Genomic DNA, 15,013 nt, shown 5'->3' with positions numbered 1-15,013 from the left:
GGATGACATTTCCCATACTGACTTTTCACCTGTGGTATGGATGATTAAAAACTGGTACATTTATACTGTTATCACGTGTTTTTTTTCTTATTTTGTTAGCAAAAGGTATATCAATACTTGGTTGGGCCTTTATTAGAGCACCTGAAATGATCAAGGATGAAAGGATTTATGCTAGAGTGGTTTTTAAGTTCAGTGCAAGAGCTCCCCACCCATCATGGAGCCACCCATGGATGCCCACTATCCAGCAAGCAATGACTGTGCTTATTAGGAGTGGAATGCCAGAGTCACCTCCAGATGCTATACAAGCACCACAGCAAGCCTTGGTCCCTGTCCCTGGATCATAGGGAAGAAGATTTACTGCAACACTCTTGACCCTTTCAGGCAGGCCCACTAGCCAAATGATCCAGTTTAGTCCACCAGGACTGCTTATCTTGCCAAAGCAGAGTAAGACTACCAGGATCCTCCTTTCCGGATGTCTACAGGTCACACTGAATGGCAGCAAGGTATTGGATGCCAGTGATGGTAGTCTATAAGATAAGGTAAAAAAAGACTCAGGAGAAGTAGAGAAAAGAAGGGAAGAAAAGCCAAGAAAAAGAGGAAGAATGAAAAGGGGCAGTATCATCACTAGGAGATCCCCACGAACAGGTGCCTCACATGGAGAGGTGTTAGCAAGGGAACAATCATGTAATACTTGCTATAATCAACACACACACACACACACACACACACACACACACACACACACACACACACACACACACACTTGTTCACACCTGTTGGGTGTGAACAAGTGTGTGTTGATTATTAAGTTGATTATTATATTGACTGTTAAGTTTAATTATAATTGGCATGTAAAAAGTCTTCAAAAAGACACTGTGATGCCACATTGGAAATGAAATATTAGTACAGAAAAAACATGGAAACAGACTTGTGGGCCATAAATTTGATACTTGTGATTTGAAGCTAACATTCATAACTGGAGAAATTACTACAATTCCACACTCTCTTGCAAAGCAATAACCCAATGCTCTTTAGGACCTAAGAAAGGAAGATATCCATAAAAGGATTGCCCATCACATGCCAAGCAATGAACAACTGAAATTGTCAAATCCCTTGGAACTGATAGAAGAAATTCTGAAGCAACAAGGGGTTAGAGATAGCCAAATCATGCATTATGAAGAACTATCATTAAGGCATTGAATATCTAATTGTCAAAAACTCCTGTTAACTTTAAGCAAAAGCTGCTTGGCTTTAGCACTACACGATTCAATTTTTATACAGCTCCCACACACGAAATGTTTACATAAATCTATAGTACATTTGTACCATACATGGACTAAGGATTTTTTCAATTTTTTTTATTATTAATTTTTTATATATTTTTTCAACATGCTTCAAAATTATATATTAATGCCAAAGGGGTTAAAGGGATCAAGATCATGTATGGGTTACAAAAAGCAGAATACCACTCTGATGATGAGGGCTGAAAGTTGTCCCCATATTGATTCATTCTTAGGAATGAATGAATGATCCATAAGACTGAGATCTTTCCCAAACTTTACGCTATAACTGATCATCATCTTCTTTTCAGCCATTTTCTGTCCACTGCTAGACAAAGGCCTCCTCCAGTTCTTTCCACCTTTCTCTGTTCTTGGCAATGGTTGACCAATTTTTCCCAACAATAATAATAGTAATAATAATAATTTTAAAATTTGACAGTTCATCACTCCACCTTCTTTTAGGATGTTCTCGGCCTCGTTTCCCTTTGTTTTGGAATCCAGTTCGTTAGTATGGTGGTCCATCGCTCGACTTCTCTTCTGGATAGATGTCCGACCCATTTCCATTTTAGTTGCTTATGGTAAAGAATGATGTCAGTGATGTGAGTCTGGCTTCTTATCTAGGTGTTTCACTTCTTATCTTTTAATATGATGCCTAGCATCAACCTCTCCATTTTTCTTTGAGTGGCTGTTAGCTTATTTGCCAGTGCTTTTGTTAGCAACCAAGTTTCACAACCATATGTGATGACTGGAAGTATACACTGGTTATATGTCTTCCTTTGTAAACAGAGTGGGACATCATTGTTTTGAAAAATTCTTTTCAATTTTCTTTTTAAAGATTGAAAAGAATTTTTCAAAGGATTGAAAAATGCTTTTCAATCCTTTGAAAGAGACTCTTTCAAAGAAATTGTTTTCTATTATTATGTTTTTTGGTGTTACAAAATGATTAAACATGATTTTAGTTTTTCTCTGTTTATTTTTAGACCAACTTTTCTGCTTTTCATGATATAGGTCTTCTATCATTATATTAAGGTCTTTTGGAGTGTTTGCAAAAATTATGATATCATCTGCATATCTTAGGTGTGCTAAGTTTTTGTTATTAATTTTTATACCAAGGTTTGTCCAGTTTATATTATTAAATATTTCTTAAAGGACTGCTGTAAAGATTTTGGGTGATAGAGAGTCTCCTTGTCAGAGACACATTTTTCAATTGATATTTTGTTACTTGTGTGAAGTTGGATCGTTGCTGTTGCAGTGTAGTATATTTCCTGGAAGAGGTCCATATATTCTCCATGAATTCCCTGATTTTTCTAATTGAAGAGAAAATTTTTTGGAATAGACATCCTGGATCTGTACATAACCCACCTAGAATATTAGTTCTTGAAACATTTAGTGGACATTTATCTGAGCACTCGAAACTTCCTTTTGAGTTTTTAGTTATTGAAATATTAATTATAGGATAGACTGTACTTATCTGCCACAATACGATGATGAAATATAAAAGGGAAAAAAGTGCCATGAACCCCCTAAAAACTTGACCACACTTTGGGAAACACTGATCTAAGGATTACAGAATCAGGAAACCTTAATCTAAAAGACAACACATGGAACTTTTTCAAGTCACTTCAGTCATCTAATATGCAGAGGAAGGTCTCACACCAGGATATGGTTGTCTACCACAAAGGCTTACACAATTACCCATGCCCATAGCAGAATCTGAACCTCAGCAAGTGGGTTAGAAAGTATTCAGGAAGTGGGAAAGTATTAGGATAGTATTCTGTAACTGTTAATCAGCATGACAGGTACAGAATATAACATATGTGGATAGGCATACTTCCTTTGTCAGTCACTCCTGACACTTCTCAATGGCCCACTCTCAAAGATGCAAAACAAAAATGTTAACAAGACAAAGTGAATAACTGGATAATACAAAGTGAAGGTAAATATAAATAATTACATCATGCAAAAATAAGAGTCAAAGAAAATTAACTTACAGCTCAATACAGGTAACAGCATCAAAATCACTAAGACGATCATCACATTCAGCTACACTTCCTTCATAGATCTTGATTACAAGCTGAGAATGCCTCTTAAATATATAGTCCCATGCCAATGGTCTGGCACAATATTCAGCTTGAGACACACATGCATAATTAAAATCAACAGCAGCAATCTCCTCAACAAATGGAAGCTTCTTTAAATACTTCAAAAATTTGCCTTCTGCACAACCAAAGTCTACAACCTGAAAGATAGATTAATTCTGTGTAACATATATTTCTTATAATCAAAATCCAGTTTTACTATAATGATTTCTGTAATCTATAGTATGATACTGTAAGTTTTTTTTTTTTTTTCCTGCAGTGCAAAGTGGAAAAATTTGGATCCTTTACCTATGTACCTCTGACCAAGTTCACTGTTATCAAAAACTTGAGTGGTCAAAAGTGAAACATCAGAAGTGGATGGATTAGAAGACAAATTTGATTTTGCATTTTGGTTCTTCAATTTAAGATAAAAAGAACATATTTATCAAAATAATAATCATAAAAATGGGCAAAAAGGGAAAAAAAATTGCAGAGCAATCTATCTTAATAAGACAGATTGTTCTGCAACTTTTATTACAAAATTTTAGTTAAATTTAGTTAAAATGGTTTTTAACAAAAAAACATTTCCATGAACCATTTTAGAGAATCCCATTCTCTAACAACTTGTTTATATTACATTCAGCCAACCAAGCAACCAACCTGAAATATAAATTAATTCTGTGTAACAAATTTCTTATAATAAATTTTTTAATTTAAATGACTTTCTTAAACTATATCAATTCTCTAACAATTTTTTATAGTTGTTTATAATCGCCAACCAACATTTAAAACATACACATAGAAATGTTGGACTAACATACTATTTCAGAGAAAGCAGCCATTCATGTAAGTCATACTGAAAAATAGGATGTGACAAAATAAAAAAGCCTAAATATTCCTGGCAACTGAGAAATATTCTATGGCAAATGGATTAATCAAACCAATCTTTGCTTTCTGAAACAGCAATTAAGATGGGTTAGCAAAGCCAGATCATTTTGCCCATTTTGATTGGGTGTGCTGTTGCAGCTTATGCAACCAGCATTACAAAATTTACATCAGTGTGACCACATGATTGCATTTTTATCAAAGTATGAAACTTTTAAGAGTGTATAGCACATCAGTGCTCATCTTAATTGGTCTAATTCGATTAACTGTAGGATAACTTTGAATACTTTAGCAGTTTTAAACTACTAGAATGCTAAAAATTTGGCCCACTGCACCATCTGTACATCTTTTCAAAGGGCTCAAAGGTGTATATATGTTTAACGCACACCCGGGCTATTAACACAAATGTGTTAATAGCCCGGGTGTGATGCAATGTTTATGTGTTGAAAAGTGTCCTCTTCATAAAGCATTAATACATTATGTTTACTTTTAGAAATTACGCAAAGTCCAGAAACAGTTAGGAGAGTCTTTAATGGGAATAAATGCAAAAATATAATATCTGTGATATTGCTATTCGGTGGATGAATGAACACCACACCTGGAATATTCACCTCTGGGTGAATATTCCAGGGTTGAATATATATAGACTATAATTCAGTAAGTAGTTAAATGTATTATCATATTCTTGCTGTTAAAATATTATAGTCCTTAATCTCTCTCACACCCAATTACATGATTATATTAAAGTGAGACTTTTTTTATTTTATTATAATAAGTGTTTATGAACCTTTCCTTTGCTCCAATTATTCCCACCTTTTCATCCCTCCAATATTTAGAGACAGTCATGGAGTAAAAGAACAATAGATAAAATTTTATCTCTTTTGTTGGATAGATTATTCTAGATTCATATCCTGTGATAGTGCATTGACTTCAATACCAATATGTTGTTCTCTAAATAATGAAGCTGAGTAATTTATTTTGAAATATTTACTTTAACACCATTAATTTATATACAAGAGATGTGATTACTATCTTTTGTATTTTTTTTTTATAACCAATATTAAAATTTAACATTAATGAACTCAAACAAATCACTCTCATATTCTATTAAAATTTTAGAAACAATCATCATCATCATCATCATCATCAAATTCCTGCCATGTACCCTCAAGGGGTGTACAGGATATGATAGTACTACATGAAAAAAAATTACATCATTACTACCTTCCTATCCACAATTTTCCTCCAAGTCTGTTACTTGACAAGACTCCAACATTATCAGATCTTATATTCCTATCGTCTAAGGTACTTTGTACTGTATCAATCCACCTATATCTTGGTCGACCTCTGGGTCGTTTTGCTGCCAACCTGGCAGAGAACACTTGTCTTGCAAATCTTTCTTCGTCCATTCTGTTTGAGTGACAATACCACCTGAGATTAGCTCCGCTAACGCATTCCTCGATGCTGACAATGTCAAGTTCTTTCCTAATATCCTCGTTTTTAATATGATATTGCTGTTGATTCCATCTGTTCACGCCTATAATCTTTCTCAGGACTCTCATATCTGTGGTCTCTAGTCTTTGGTCAAGTGTTTTACTTCTGACCCAGCTCTCAGATCCATAAGTTAAAACTGGTTTGAACACTGTCTTGTATACAGCTAATTTAGTGTTCCGACTAATTTCTCTCTTATTCCATATGAATTTATTCAATTGACTTCCCACTATACCAGCTTTGTTGATTCTGTTGTCTATTTCTATATTTAATTTACCATCTTCAGTAAAAATCGTGCCTAAATAGCTGAAATGTTTTACTTGTTCCACAGGTTCTCCATTCACAACACAGTTGACATTTTCAATGATTCTGCCTATTTTCATTGTCTTTGTCTTTTTATTGCTGACCTTCATACCATATCTATTACAACAGCTATTCAATTTAGTCAGAGAATCTTGCAGACTTGTAGCGGATTTATTTAGAAGTATAACATCATCCGCATAAAGCAAAGAGCTGACATTAACATCTCCAATTTTGATATCATGTTTAATACCACTTTCCTTCATAATGTGATCCATATAGATAATGAATAACAGAGGGGATAATGTACATCCTTGTCTCACACCAGATTTAACATTAAACCATCTTCCTGTACTTCCTTCAATTCTAACTGCTGACTTACAATTCAAATAAAGACTAAGTATTGCTTGATATAATGCCCCATTGATACCATATAGCTGTAGCATATTGAATAGCTTCTCTGTTGGCACCTTGTCATATGCCTTTTCCAAATGGACAAAACTTAAATACAGATCTTTGTTATATTCCCATGCTTTTTCCACTGTTTGTCGTAAAGTAAAGATCTGATCCTGACAGGCTCTATTCAGCCTAAATCCAGCCTGCTCCTCACCAAGTCCCTCCTCCACAACTCCTCTCAACCGCTTCTCAAGTATACTTGCATAGATCTTGCCAGGAACACTCAGTAAGGAAATACCTCTGTAATTCTCACATTCAGTTTTATTTCCCTTTTTATATATGGGTACTATGAGCACTCTACTCCAATCATTGAGAATTCGTCCCTCTGTCCAGGCTTTCTGAACTATACAGAGCAGCCACTGTAAGACTCTTATACCACCATACTTCAGCATTTCTGGTCGAATATCATCTACTCCTGCTGCCTTTCCACATTTCAAGCCTTTGATGGCTTTTTCTACTTGAAGTATGGATATGTATTCCAGACTGCATGCCTGGTCAGGTTTTTTTACCACAGTGCTGTCATCACTGCTTGTTTCATTTAGCAGTTTTTCAAAGTAATTACTCCATACTTCAAAGATATCTTTTTTCTCCCGTTTTCATGTCACCTTAATTATCTCTAACTCCTTTTACAGCACTCTTTCCTCCATTCCTAAGCTTCTTCAACGACCTACAGAATATTTTGCCACCTTCTTGATATTTATTTTCTATATTCTTGCCAAAGTCCTCCCATGACTTTTGTTTAGCTAGTTTTACACAGTGTTTAGCATTCTTGCATTTGTCTCTGTATTCTCTAAGAGCACAAGCTGACTTATTTGCAAGGAACTTTCGATATGCTTTCTTCTTTTCCTTCACTGCCCCTTTAACATCCTATGTCTACCATGGAGTTCTAATTTTTCTATCCTTGTAGACAACATCATCATGCCTCTCTAGCTGAATCAATCAGGGCTTTCCTTCAAGGCTTGCCACTGAATCTCCAAGGTTTGATTCCTGTTCTCAAACTCTTTCATTTTTTCTTCAATAATCTTTGTGTATTTTAGTGTACAGTTCACATCTGAGAGCTGCTCAACTTTTATTCGCTTTAAAACTTTCTTACATGTTATTCTTTTCAATGTGAAATTCCATTTTATCCTGCTCAAGACTAAATAGTGCTCACTTCCAATTTCAAATCCTCTGCACTCTGGTGTCCTGCACCAGGGAGAAAACATCACTATCAACAATAACATAGTCAATGAGACTTTTCTTATTCCTTGCCTCTTCTCTCCATGTAAATTTGTGCACATTTTTATGTTGGAACATGGTGTTAGTAATAACCAGTCCACGTCCTGAGCAGAAATCCAACAGATATTTGCCATTATTATTAGCTTTGCTCTTTTCTCCAAATTTTCCCAAAATATTTTTGTATGTCTCACAATCATTTCCTACTCTGCTATTTAGATGCCCAATAAGGACCAACTTTTCCTTTTTCATTGTGTCAGTTGCTTTTTCTAAAGCCTCAAAAAATTTCTCCACTTCTACCTTAGTAGAACCTTCTGTGGGACCATAGGCACAAATAAGTCTCATTGTCCAGTTCTCCATTCTCATATTTGCCCAAATTACTCTACTTGAGACTGACTGCCATTCAAGATCAGCCTCATATTTTGTGTTGAATACTATGGCTACACGTTCTTTTCTTTGATTTTAGAAACAATTATAAAATAATTCAGTCAATAGAATTAGCATTCAGTTCAACATGTGTAACCTCACTTGGCCATATAGCAACTTGTTTTAACATACACTAGTGGCCAAAATTGTGGAAACCTTTTGAAAAAAGTGTATTTCTGAGGCTCATAACACCACTTTTTTTTTGGAGTAATACCATAAAATTATATATCAATGGAAAGATAATTTAATCAAGAATGTAATGCAATAACTTTTATGTAGGATTTTTTTATTAGAACAGCAGTTATAAAGAAGAAAAAGTGAAACACACAGAAAAAATGAGATATACAAAAATTCTCACTTTAGTTAATTACGGCCTTACAACGTCTTCCCATGGAGTGAACCAATTTTTATAGTTCTGCAGTTGTTATAATGTGAAACCAAGATTGAATTATTGATTCTATTAATTGGGTTTTATTGGTGGGTTGCTTCTGACTAACAAGTTTCTTTAGTCTGCTCCATAGATTTTCGATTGGGTTAAGGTTCTGGGCTATTCCCAGGCCATTCCAGCAGTGGAATATGATTATCTTGAAACCACTTTTTGCACACAGTAGCAACATGACATGGAGCTGAATCCTGTTGAAATATAAATGCTTCATTATCTTGGAAAAGATCACATAGGGAAGGCTTCAATTTGGGTTCAAGTATTTCATTTATATTTTTTGGGGCATTTATATTCCCATTAATCAGGCAAATTCTGCCCACACCGTTTGATGTCATACAACCCCAGATCATAACACTAAGTGGGTGTTTCACAGTAGGTGTAATGCAATCAGGATGCAAATCTTCTGATTCCTCTCCTTATGTATTTTATGTCATCACTACCAAACAGGGAGATTTTGGTATCATCACTCCAAATAACACTGTCCCATTGTTCTGCTGTCCAGTTAATATGGGTTTTAGCCTAGTTTAATCTTTTCAACCTTTGTTTGATAGATAAAAATGGAATTTTTCGTGGAATTATAGCATTTAGACCAAATTCCTGCAGTCTGCACCGAACAGTCCTTGCACTCAACTTCACATTGTATTGCGCCGTTTCATCTTGTATACACCCAGATGATTTTTTTCTGTCACGTAGGCACAGTATCTCAATTCTTCTATCATCACTTGCTGTTGTGCACCTTTTCCTGCCTTTACCAGTCTGGTTTTGTAGTGACTGAGTCTCCTTATACCTCTTCAAAAATCTAGAAATGCCACCTTTGGTTAAGTTTCCACCAATTTTTCTTCTCATTTCTTCATAACTGTAGCCTTGTTCACTTAATAGTACTATTTTACATCACTTTCTGGGTGACCAGTCAACTCTTTGCACCATTTCTTTAATTTTATTACGTTTTACAAGCTCACTAAATGAAAGAACACAAAAAAAAACAACCACCTTGATAGCAATCACATAACACACTGACAAATGTCCTCCTCTCAGCTTCAATACATGACATCAATAGCTGAATCCTACTGTGACCTTATTGGCTCATTGCCAAAACAAGATGACACCTGATTGGCTCTCTAAACACTCATGCTCATTGTCTACATTCAAATGAAGGAAAGCTACTTCATATCAACCTAAGCAAGGTTGATATGAAGTGTGCTTCTTTTTTTCTGGTTATTTGACTATAACATTTCATAGAATACAGATAATTGAACAAACTTTGTTGCATTACATTCTTGATTAAATTATCTTTCCATTGATATATAATTTTATGGTATTACACCAAAAAAAAGTGGTGTTATGAGCCATCAAACCTCAAAAATACCACTTTTTCTAAAAGGTTTCCACAATTTTGGACACTAGTATATGTATTTCGACTATCTGATCAGACATGGAAAAGAAGGTCTCACAAACAATAGGAATATATTACAAATAAAGAAGAATATATTACTTGAGCAGTCTAAATGCATTTCCAATTTCCTGAGCTTTCACAGTGGATTCTGAATTACCTCTGAGAAATATTTATCACTTGCCTTTAATTCAGCATACATTTGCTGTACAGTTCCTTATCCTTGAAAGGTAACTTCAAAAAAAGTTCTCTAACATTCTTTAAACTTAACTCTGTAGAGTTCTTGCTATCCTCCTCCAGTTAGGAGAGGACAATCTTGTTAAAAATCATTATACAATATTTCAAAAAAGCAAATTTGTTCTGTTTAAATTACGTTATCAATAATAGACTAATTACACTGTAACTGCTTCATACCTTGGTGATTCTTGGCTGTTTATAAAGAATATCCCTGACAGCAGTGTACCTCTGGATGTACACTGGAGGGTCAAAAGTTGGTCCTGCCTTTTCTACTTCTTCCTCTTTTCTGTGGTCTAACATATTTATTAGAGTTCATGGATAACCTTTAAAAATTAAATAAATAATTCTACATATGTTTATTTAATAGACAAATAGAATTAATAGACAAAAATTATGGAATAAAAGACTGAGGATGTCCAAAATAATTAAATGCAATTATAATGTTTTTGACAATATAACAGTAATTATAAATATTAATGAACATATAGAAGCAGAAATAGAAACTAATCAAGGAGTTCGGAGATGTAGCCTATCTCCTACTTAATTTATCACACACACACACACACACACACACACACACACACACACACACACACACACACACACACACACACACACACACACACACACACACACACACACACACACACAAATAAATACATATATGCACACATAAAATCTCATGTGATAAATAATTTATCATGTTTGTTGTTACAAGGTTTTTTCTTCTAAAGAAATGTCATTGTTTGTATCCTTAAAATGAATCCTTTTGTATGTAATAACTTAATCACAAGACTATGTTAATCTATTGGGATGCAGCACGAAATATGACGTCACTATGTATCAATGTATATCCATGTCCACATATGCCAATTTCAAAAAACGCGTGAAGTGCGATGTCATCATATCCAGATACCCCATGACCATATATGGAAGTTTCAAGAGACGTGCATGCATGCATGCACGCACGCAAAGTCTGGGCCTTTAAAAAGCTCAGCATAGGGAAGAATTTTATCTTAGGTTTTTTGCCTTCTCTTACCTGGCTCCGCTGCCATGTGAAGTCCATTGTTGGTCATTGAAAGAGAGGCATCGTAAGTCTTAGGGTTCTCAGTATTCTTTTCCCTGGGTACACTGCAACCACCATTTATTGAAAGAGTAGCATCTCAGGTCTTTAGGTTCTGCTTTCTCTTATGTAAGTCCGCCACCATGTAAAGTCCACTGTCAGTCATTGAAAGAAAAGTGCTGGTATAGGAATCAATGAATGATTCCTATACCAGCGGTATAGGAATCATTCATTGTACAGTTATTTGCGTCACATTGCCAAATTGAAGGTTCAAGAGGGTGCAGAATTATCGATGATCCAGACAAAGAAGTTTGGTAGGAGATCAAGAGTGAGTCAACATAAAGAAAGAGGAGAAAAGATTCATGTAATGGACTGTGCTGAATGAGAGTACTGTAAAGAATGCAACACATTGTAAGTACCTATATATGTAATAATTCTGAACCATTCACATCAAGTGTGTGTCTCTGTTCATAGTCAATTGTGACAACATAAATAATTACAATTTGATTGTGTAAGTTAACATTATTATTATTATTATTATTTGACACCTCCAGGGAGTCAAGGACTCGTCGAGGGAAGGCACCTGCTCTACAATTCTGTTTCCATTGCTCAATCTGCCAACTGACTGTAACTACACCAACGCCATCTACTACCGACCACCGCCACCACCACTGATATTTTCACAGACACTAACAAACATCCATGCTCACAGCAGGATTCGAGCCTGCAGCCTTTTGGCTGGAGAGCGGATACGCTAACCACTCGGCCAGCCAGGCCGACTATTTAAGTTCATGGATAACCTTTAAAATTAAATAAATAATTCTACATAATTATAAGAGTAAGAAGAATACTGTATGAAGTAGCATAAGTTAATATTGAGTTGAGCTCACTCAATGTGTGCTTTACATTCAATGTGTATAAGACTGATTAGTTGGATGTATTAAATTGTATTTAGGCTTTAGGAGCAGAAATGTGAGAAAACTAAACCTAATTTTGAAACATTTGTAAATAACTATGAAGTGTGATTCAGTTGTGCAAATATGCTAATGTGGATAGAGCTGTATAATAAGAATTCTTGATTTGATTAAATGGTTTGTGAATAACACATTGGACTGATTTTGTCAGTGCACTATCTCTTAAAATTTGAACTTGAATGTGATGAGTAATGAAGAGTTGAGTATCTGTCTTGGATTGAGTTTAAGCCATGACTGATTTAAAGGAAAGATTAAAGTTTGTGGGGAAATAAGAACAATATATGCTTTGTCTTCAGCTTAGAATCTTACAAACTCACACTCAATATGTAATCTAACTGTAATCAAAAATCAAATAAATTTTTAGACTACAGAGTAAGCAAATAAGATATAGCAGAATGTTACTGATGGTGGCAACCAAAAATTAAAGCAGTCACCTAGTGTCCAAAAGCTAAAGACAAACTACATTTTTACATGTATATTAAAAAATTTATGATTACAGCAAAATGCGGACATAAATTTATTGCTAGCATACTAATAAATTATATTACAGAAAAAATGTGTTATAAATTTCATACAAATTAAATTATAAGGGGGACCGGAAAGTAATCAATTTTTTGAACTACATTTTTAATATAAATTTTATTAAAGAACAAATTAACATTATTCAATTATATAATCGGCATCGTTAATTATAACCTTATTCCAACAATCTACTAAGTTTAGAATTCCTTTTTTGAAAAAAGTTTTTTCTTTGGAGGCAAAAAATGATATCAAACTCCTTTGTACATCATCTTGTGAACGGAAGGTTTTATTTCTTATGCTGTGTTCTAAGAACCTGAATAAGTGATAGTCACTAGGGGAAATATCCGGTGAATATGGAGGATGTGGTAGAAGTTCCCATCCTAACTGCCTAACTTTTTCTTGAGTCATTCTGCAAGAATGTGGTTTTGCATTATCTTGCTGCAAAATTATCCCTTTTCGATTGACAAGCACAGGACGTTTGATTAACAATGCAGTCGCTCTAATTGTTCACAGTAGATGGCTGCTGTGATAGTCTTACCTTGTTCCATGAGTTCGTAATGAATAATTCCATGAATATCCCACCAAACGCACAACAGAACCTTTTGTGGATGAAGTCCATCTTTAGGTGTTGGAATTGGAGTTTGATTTGGAGAAAGCCACTGTTTTTTTGCGTTTAATATTCTTATACAGCACCCATTTTTCGTCACCAGTTATGACTCATTCCAAAAAAGGGGTCATTTTGTTGTCTGGTCAACAATGAATTGCAAATCGTCCGTCTCTGTGCTTTATTGTTGTCTGACAGTTCATGCAGTACCCATACACCCTGTTTAAGAACCTTGCAACTCTTATGGGTATTAAGTTTCTCTGCTAATTCTTGTATGGTTTGTTTTGGATCCGATTCAACGAGAGTCTTAAGAGCATCGTCATCCAGAGTAAGAGGTCTTCCAGATCGAGGACGATCAGAGAGATCAAAATTTTTTTCTGCAAATCTCCTAAACCATCGCTGACATTTGTTAACCTTCAATACGTCTCCATAAGTTGAGCAAATGATTTTGGTAGCCTCAGTAGCATTCTTTCCTTGGTGAAACAAAAATACCATACAATGATGTAAATGCTGCTCTTCAACTTTAAAGTCTGCCATATTAAAAAAATAATCTGAAATTTAAAAAAAAAAGATTTTTTAAATAAAAAAGTAATTCTAATATTTAAATAAAAATCAAAATTAATAATTTATGTATTATTTAAAAAAATACAATCGGCTAAAAATGAACTATTAAAAATAACTGATTACTTTTTGGTCCCCCTTATATTTGTACTATATTTATGCTAAATTTTGCAAATGCAAAAATTGCAATTCAGCAATATGTTTTTGGCAAAAGTTACAATTTCCTAAGGATGTAGTTGAAGAATTAATGTATAGTGCTTACAGGAAAACTATGTAGAGACATTTCAGTATGGGATATGTCCACCCTAATTTGTCTGCTTCGGCCCTGAAAAATTTTCCAAACCTCAATAAATTTGAGTGAATGAGACTGCCCCAAATTTGGGAAGCACTTATCCTCAGATCTTCAGCCCAATGGTCAAGACCACCCAATTTATCCCATCAAGGGATGCCATTTAGGACTCTGGGCACGACTTTTGTTGCCTTTCTTTAGCCTCATTTGTACAGTGTTTGTGCCTGCATGCACATATCTTTTTTTTTGTGGTCCATGATAATGGCAAAATAACATTGTTGAAATAGAGGAAAATATTAATAAAAGTTCTAATAATTAATATTTTAGTATATGTCGTTATTTCCTGAAAAATAATACTTATGAGTAACCAATGAATAAGCATATGTACCAGAAAAGTTTCATACATGTTTAAAATACAAATGTTGACATATATATATATATATATATATGTTAAAGATTTCTTGGTATCTTTAACATATACCAAGTAAATGGTATATGTTATATTTTATACTTGGTTTTAATCCTTTTTCCCAAGTAAGCAAAACAAGTTTTACACTTGAAATATATTCACATCTGAGCCTTGTATATAGGCTAATGACTTCATATCACTTGCCTTAGTATGTATCCCATACTGCAAAGCACCCCCCCCCTTTCAGACGTGTATAATGCAATGCATAATGGAAAGGGCCTGAGCGGGGGGGGGGGGGGTGCTTTATATTATGGGATAATGGGATACATACTAAGGCAAGTGATATGAAGTCATTAGCCTCTATATACAAGGCTCAGACGTGAATATATTA

At 34.6% G+C, this 15,013-nt stretch overlaps 1 protein-coding gene across 1 annotated transcript in view; it reads right to left on the bottom strand.

The window, feature by feature from the left end:
• Window positions 1–15,013, bottom strand: part of Hen1 (Hen1 methyltransferase) — an 86,207-nt gene that overhangs the window by 56,733 nt on the left and 14,461 nt on the right. Inside the window, exons 2-3 of the mRNA XM_090396522.1 lie at window positions 10,378–10,523; window positions 3,272–3,519 (exon numbers count right to left, since the gene is read on the bottom strand). Of these exons, the coding sequence (XP_090252648.1) occupies window positions 3,272–3,519; window positions 10,378–10,500 (371 nt within the window). The 5' untranslated portion in view covers window positions 10,501–10,523. The remainder of the gene's footprint in view (window positions 1–3,271; window positions 3,520–10,377; window positions 10,524–15,013) is intronic.

The sequence above is a fragment of the Typopeltis vanoorti genome, chromosome 8, assembly GCF_054136105.1.
Source record: "Typopeltis vanoorti isolate ZY-2024b chromosome 8, IOZ_Tvanoo_1.0, whole genome shotgun sequence".
Classification (NCBI taxonomy): domain Eukaryota; kingdom Metazoa; phylum Arthropoda; class Arachnida; order Uropygi; family Thelyphonidae; genus Typopeltis; species Typopeltis vanoorti.
Note: the sequence above shows the minus strand (reverse complement) of the source record. Positions and strands in the feature narration are given on the sequence as shown.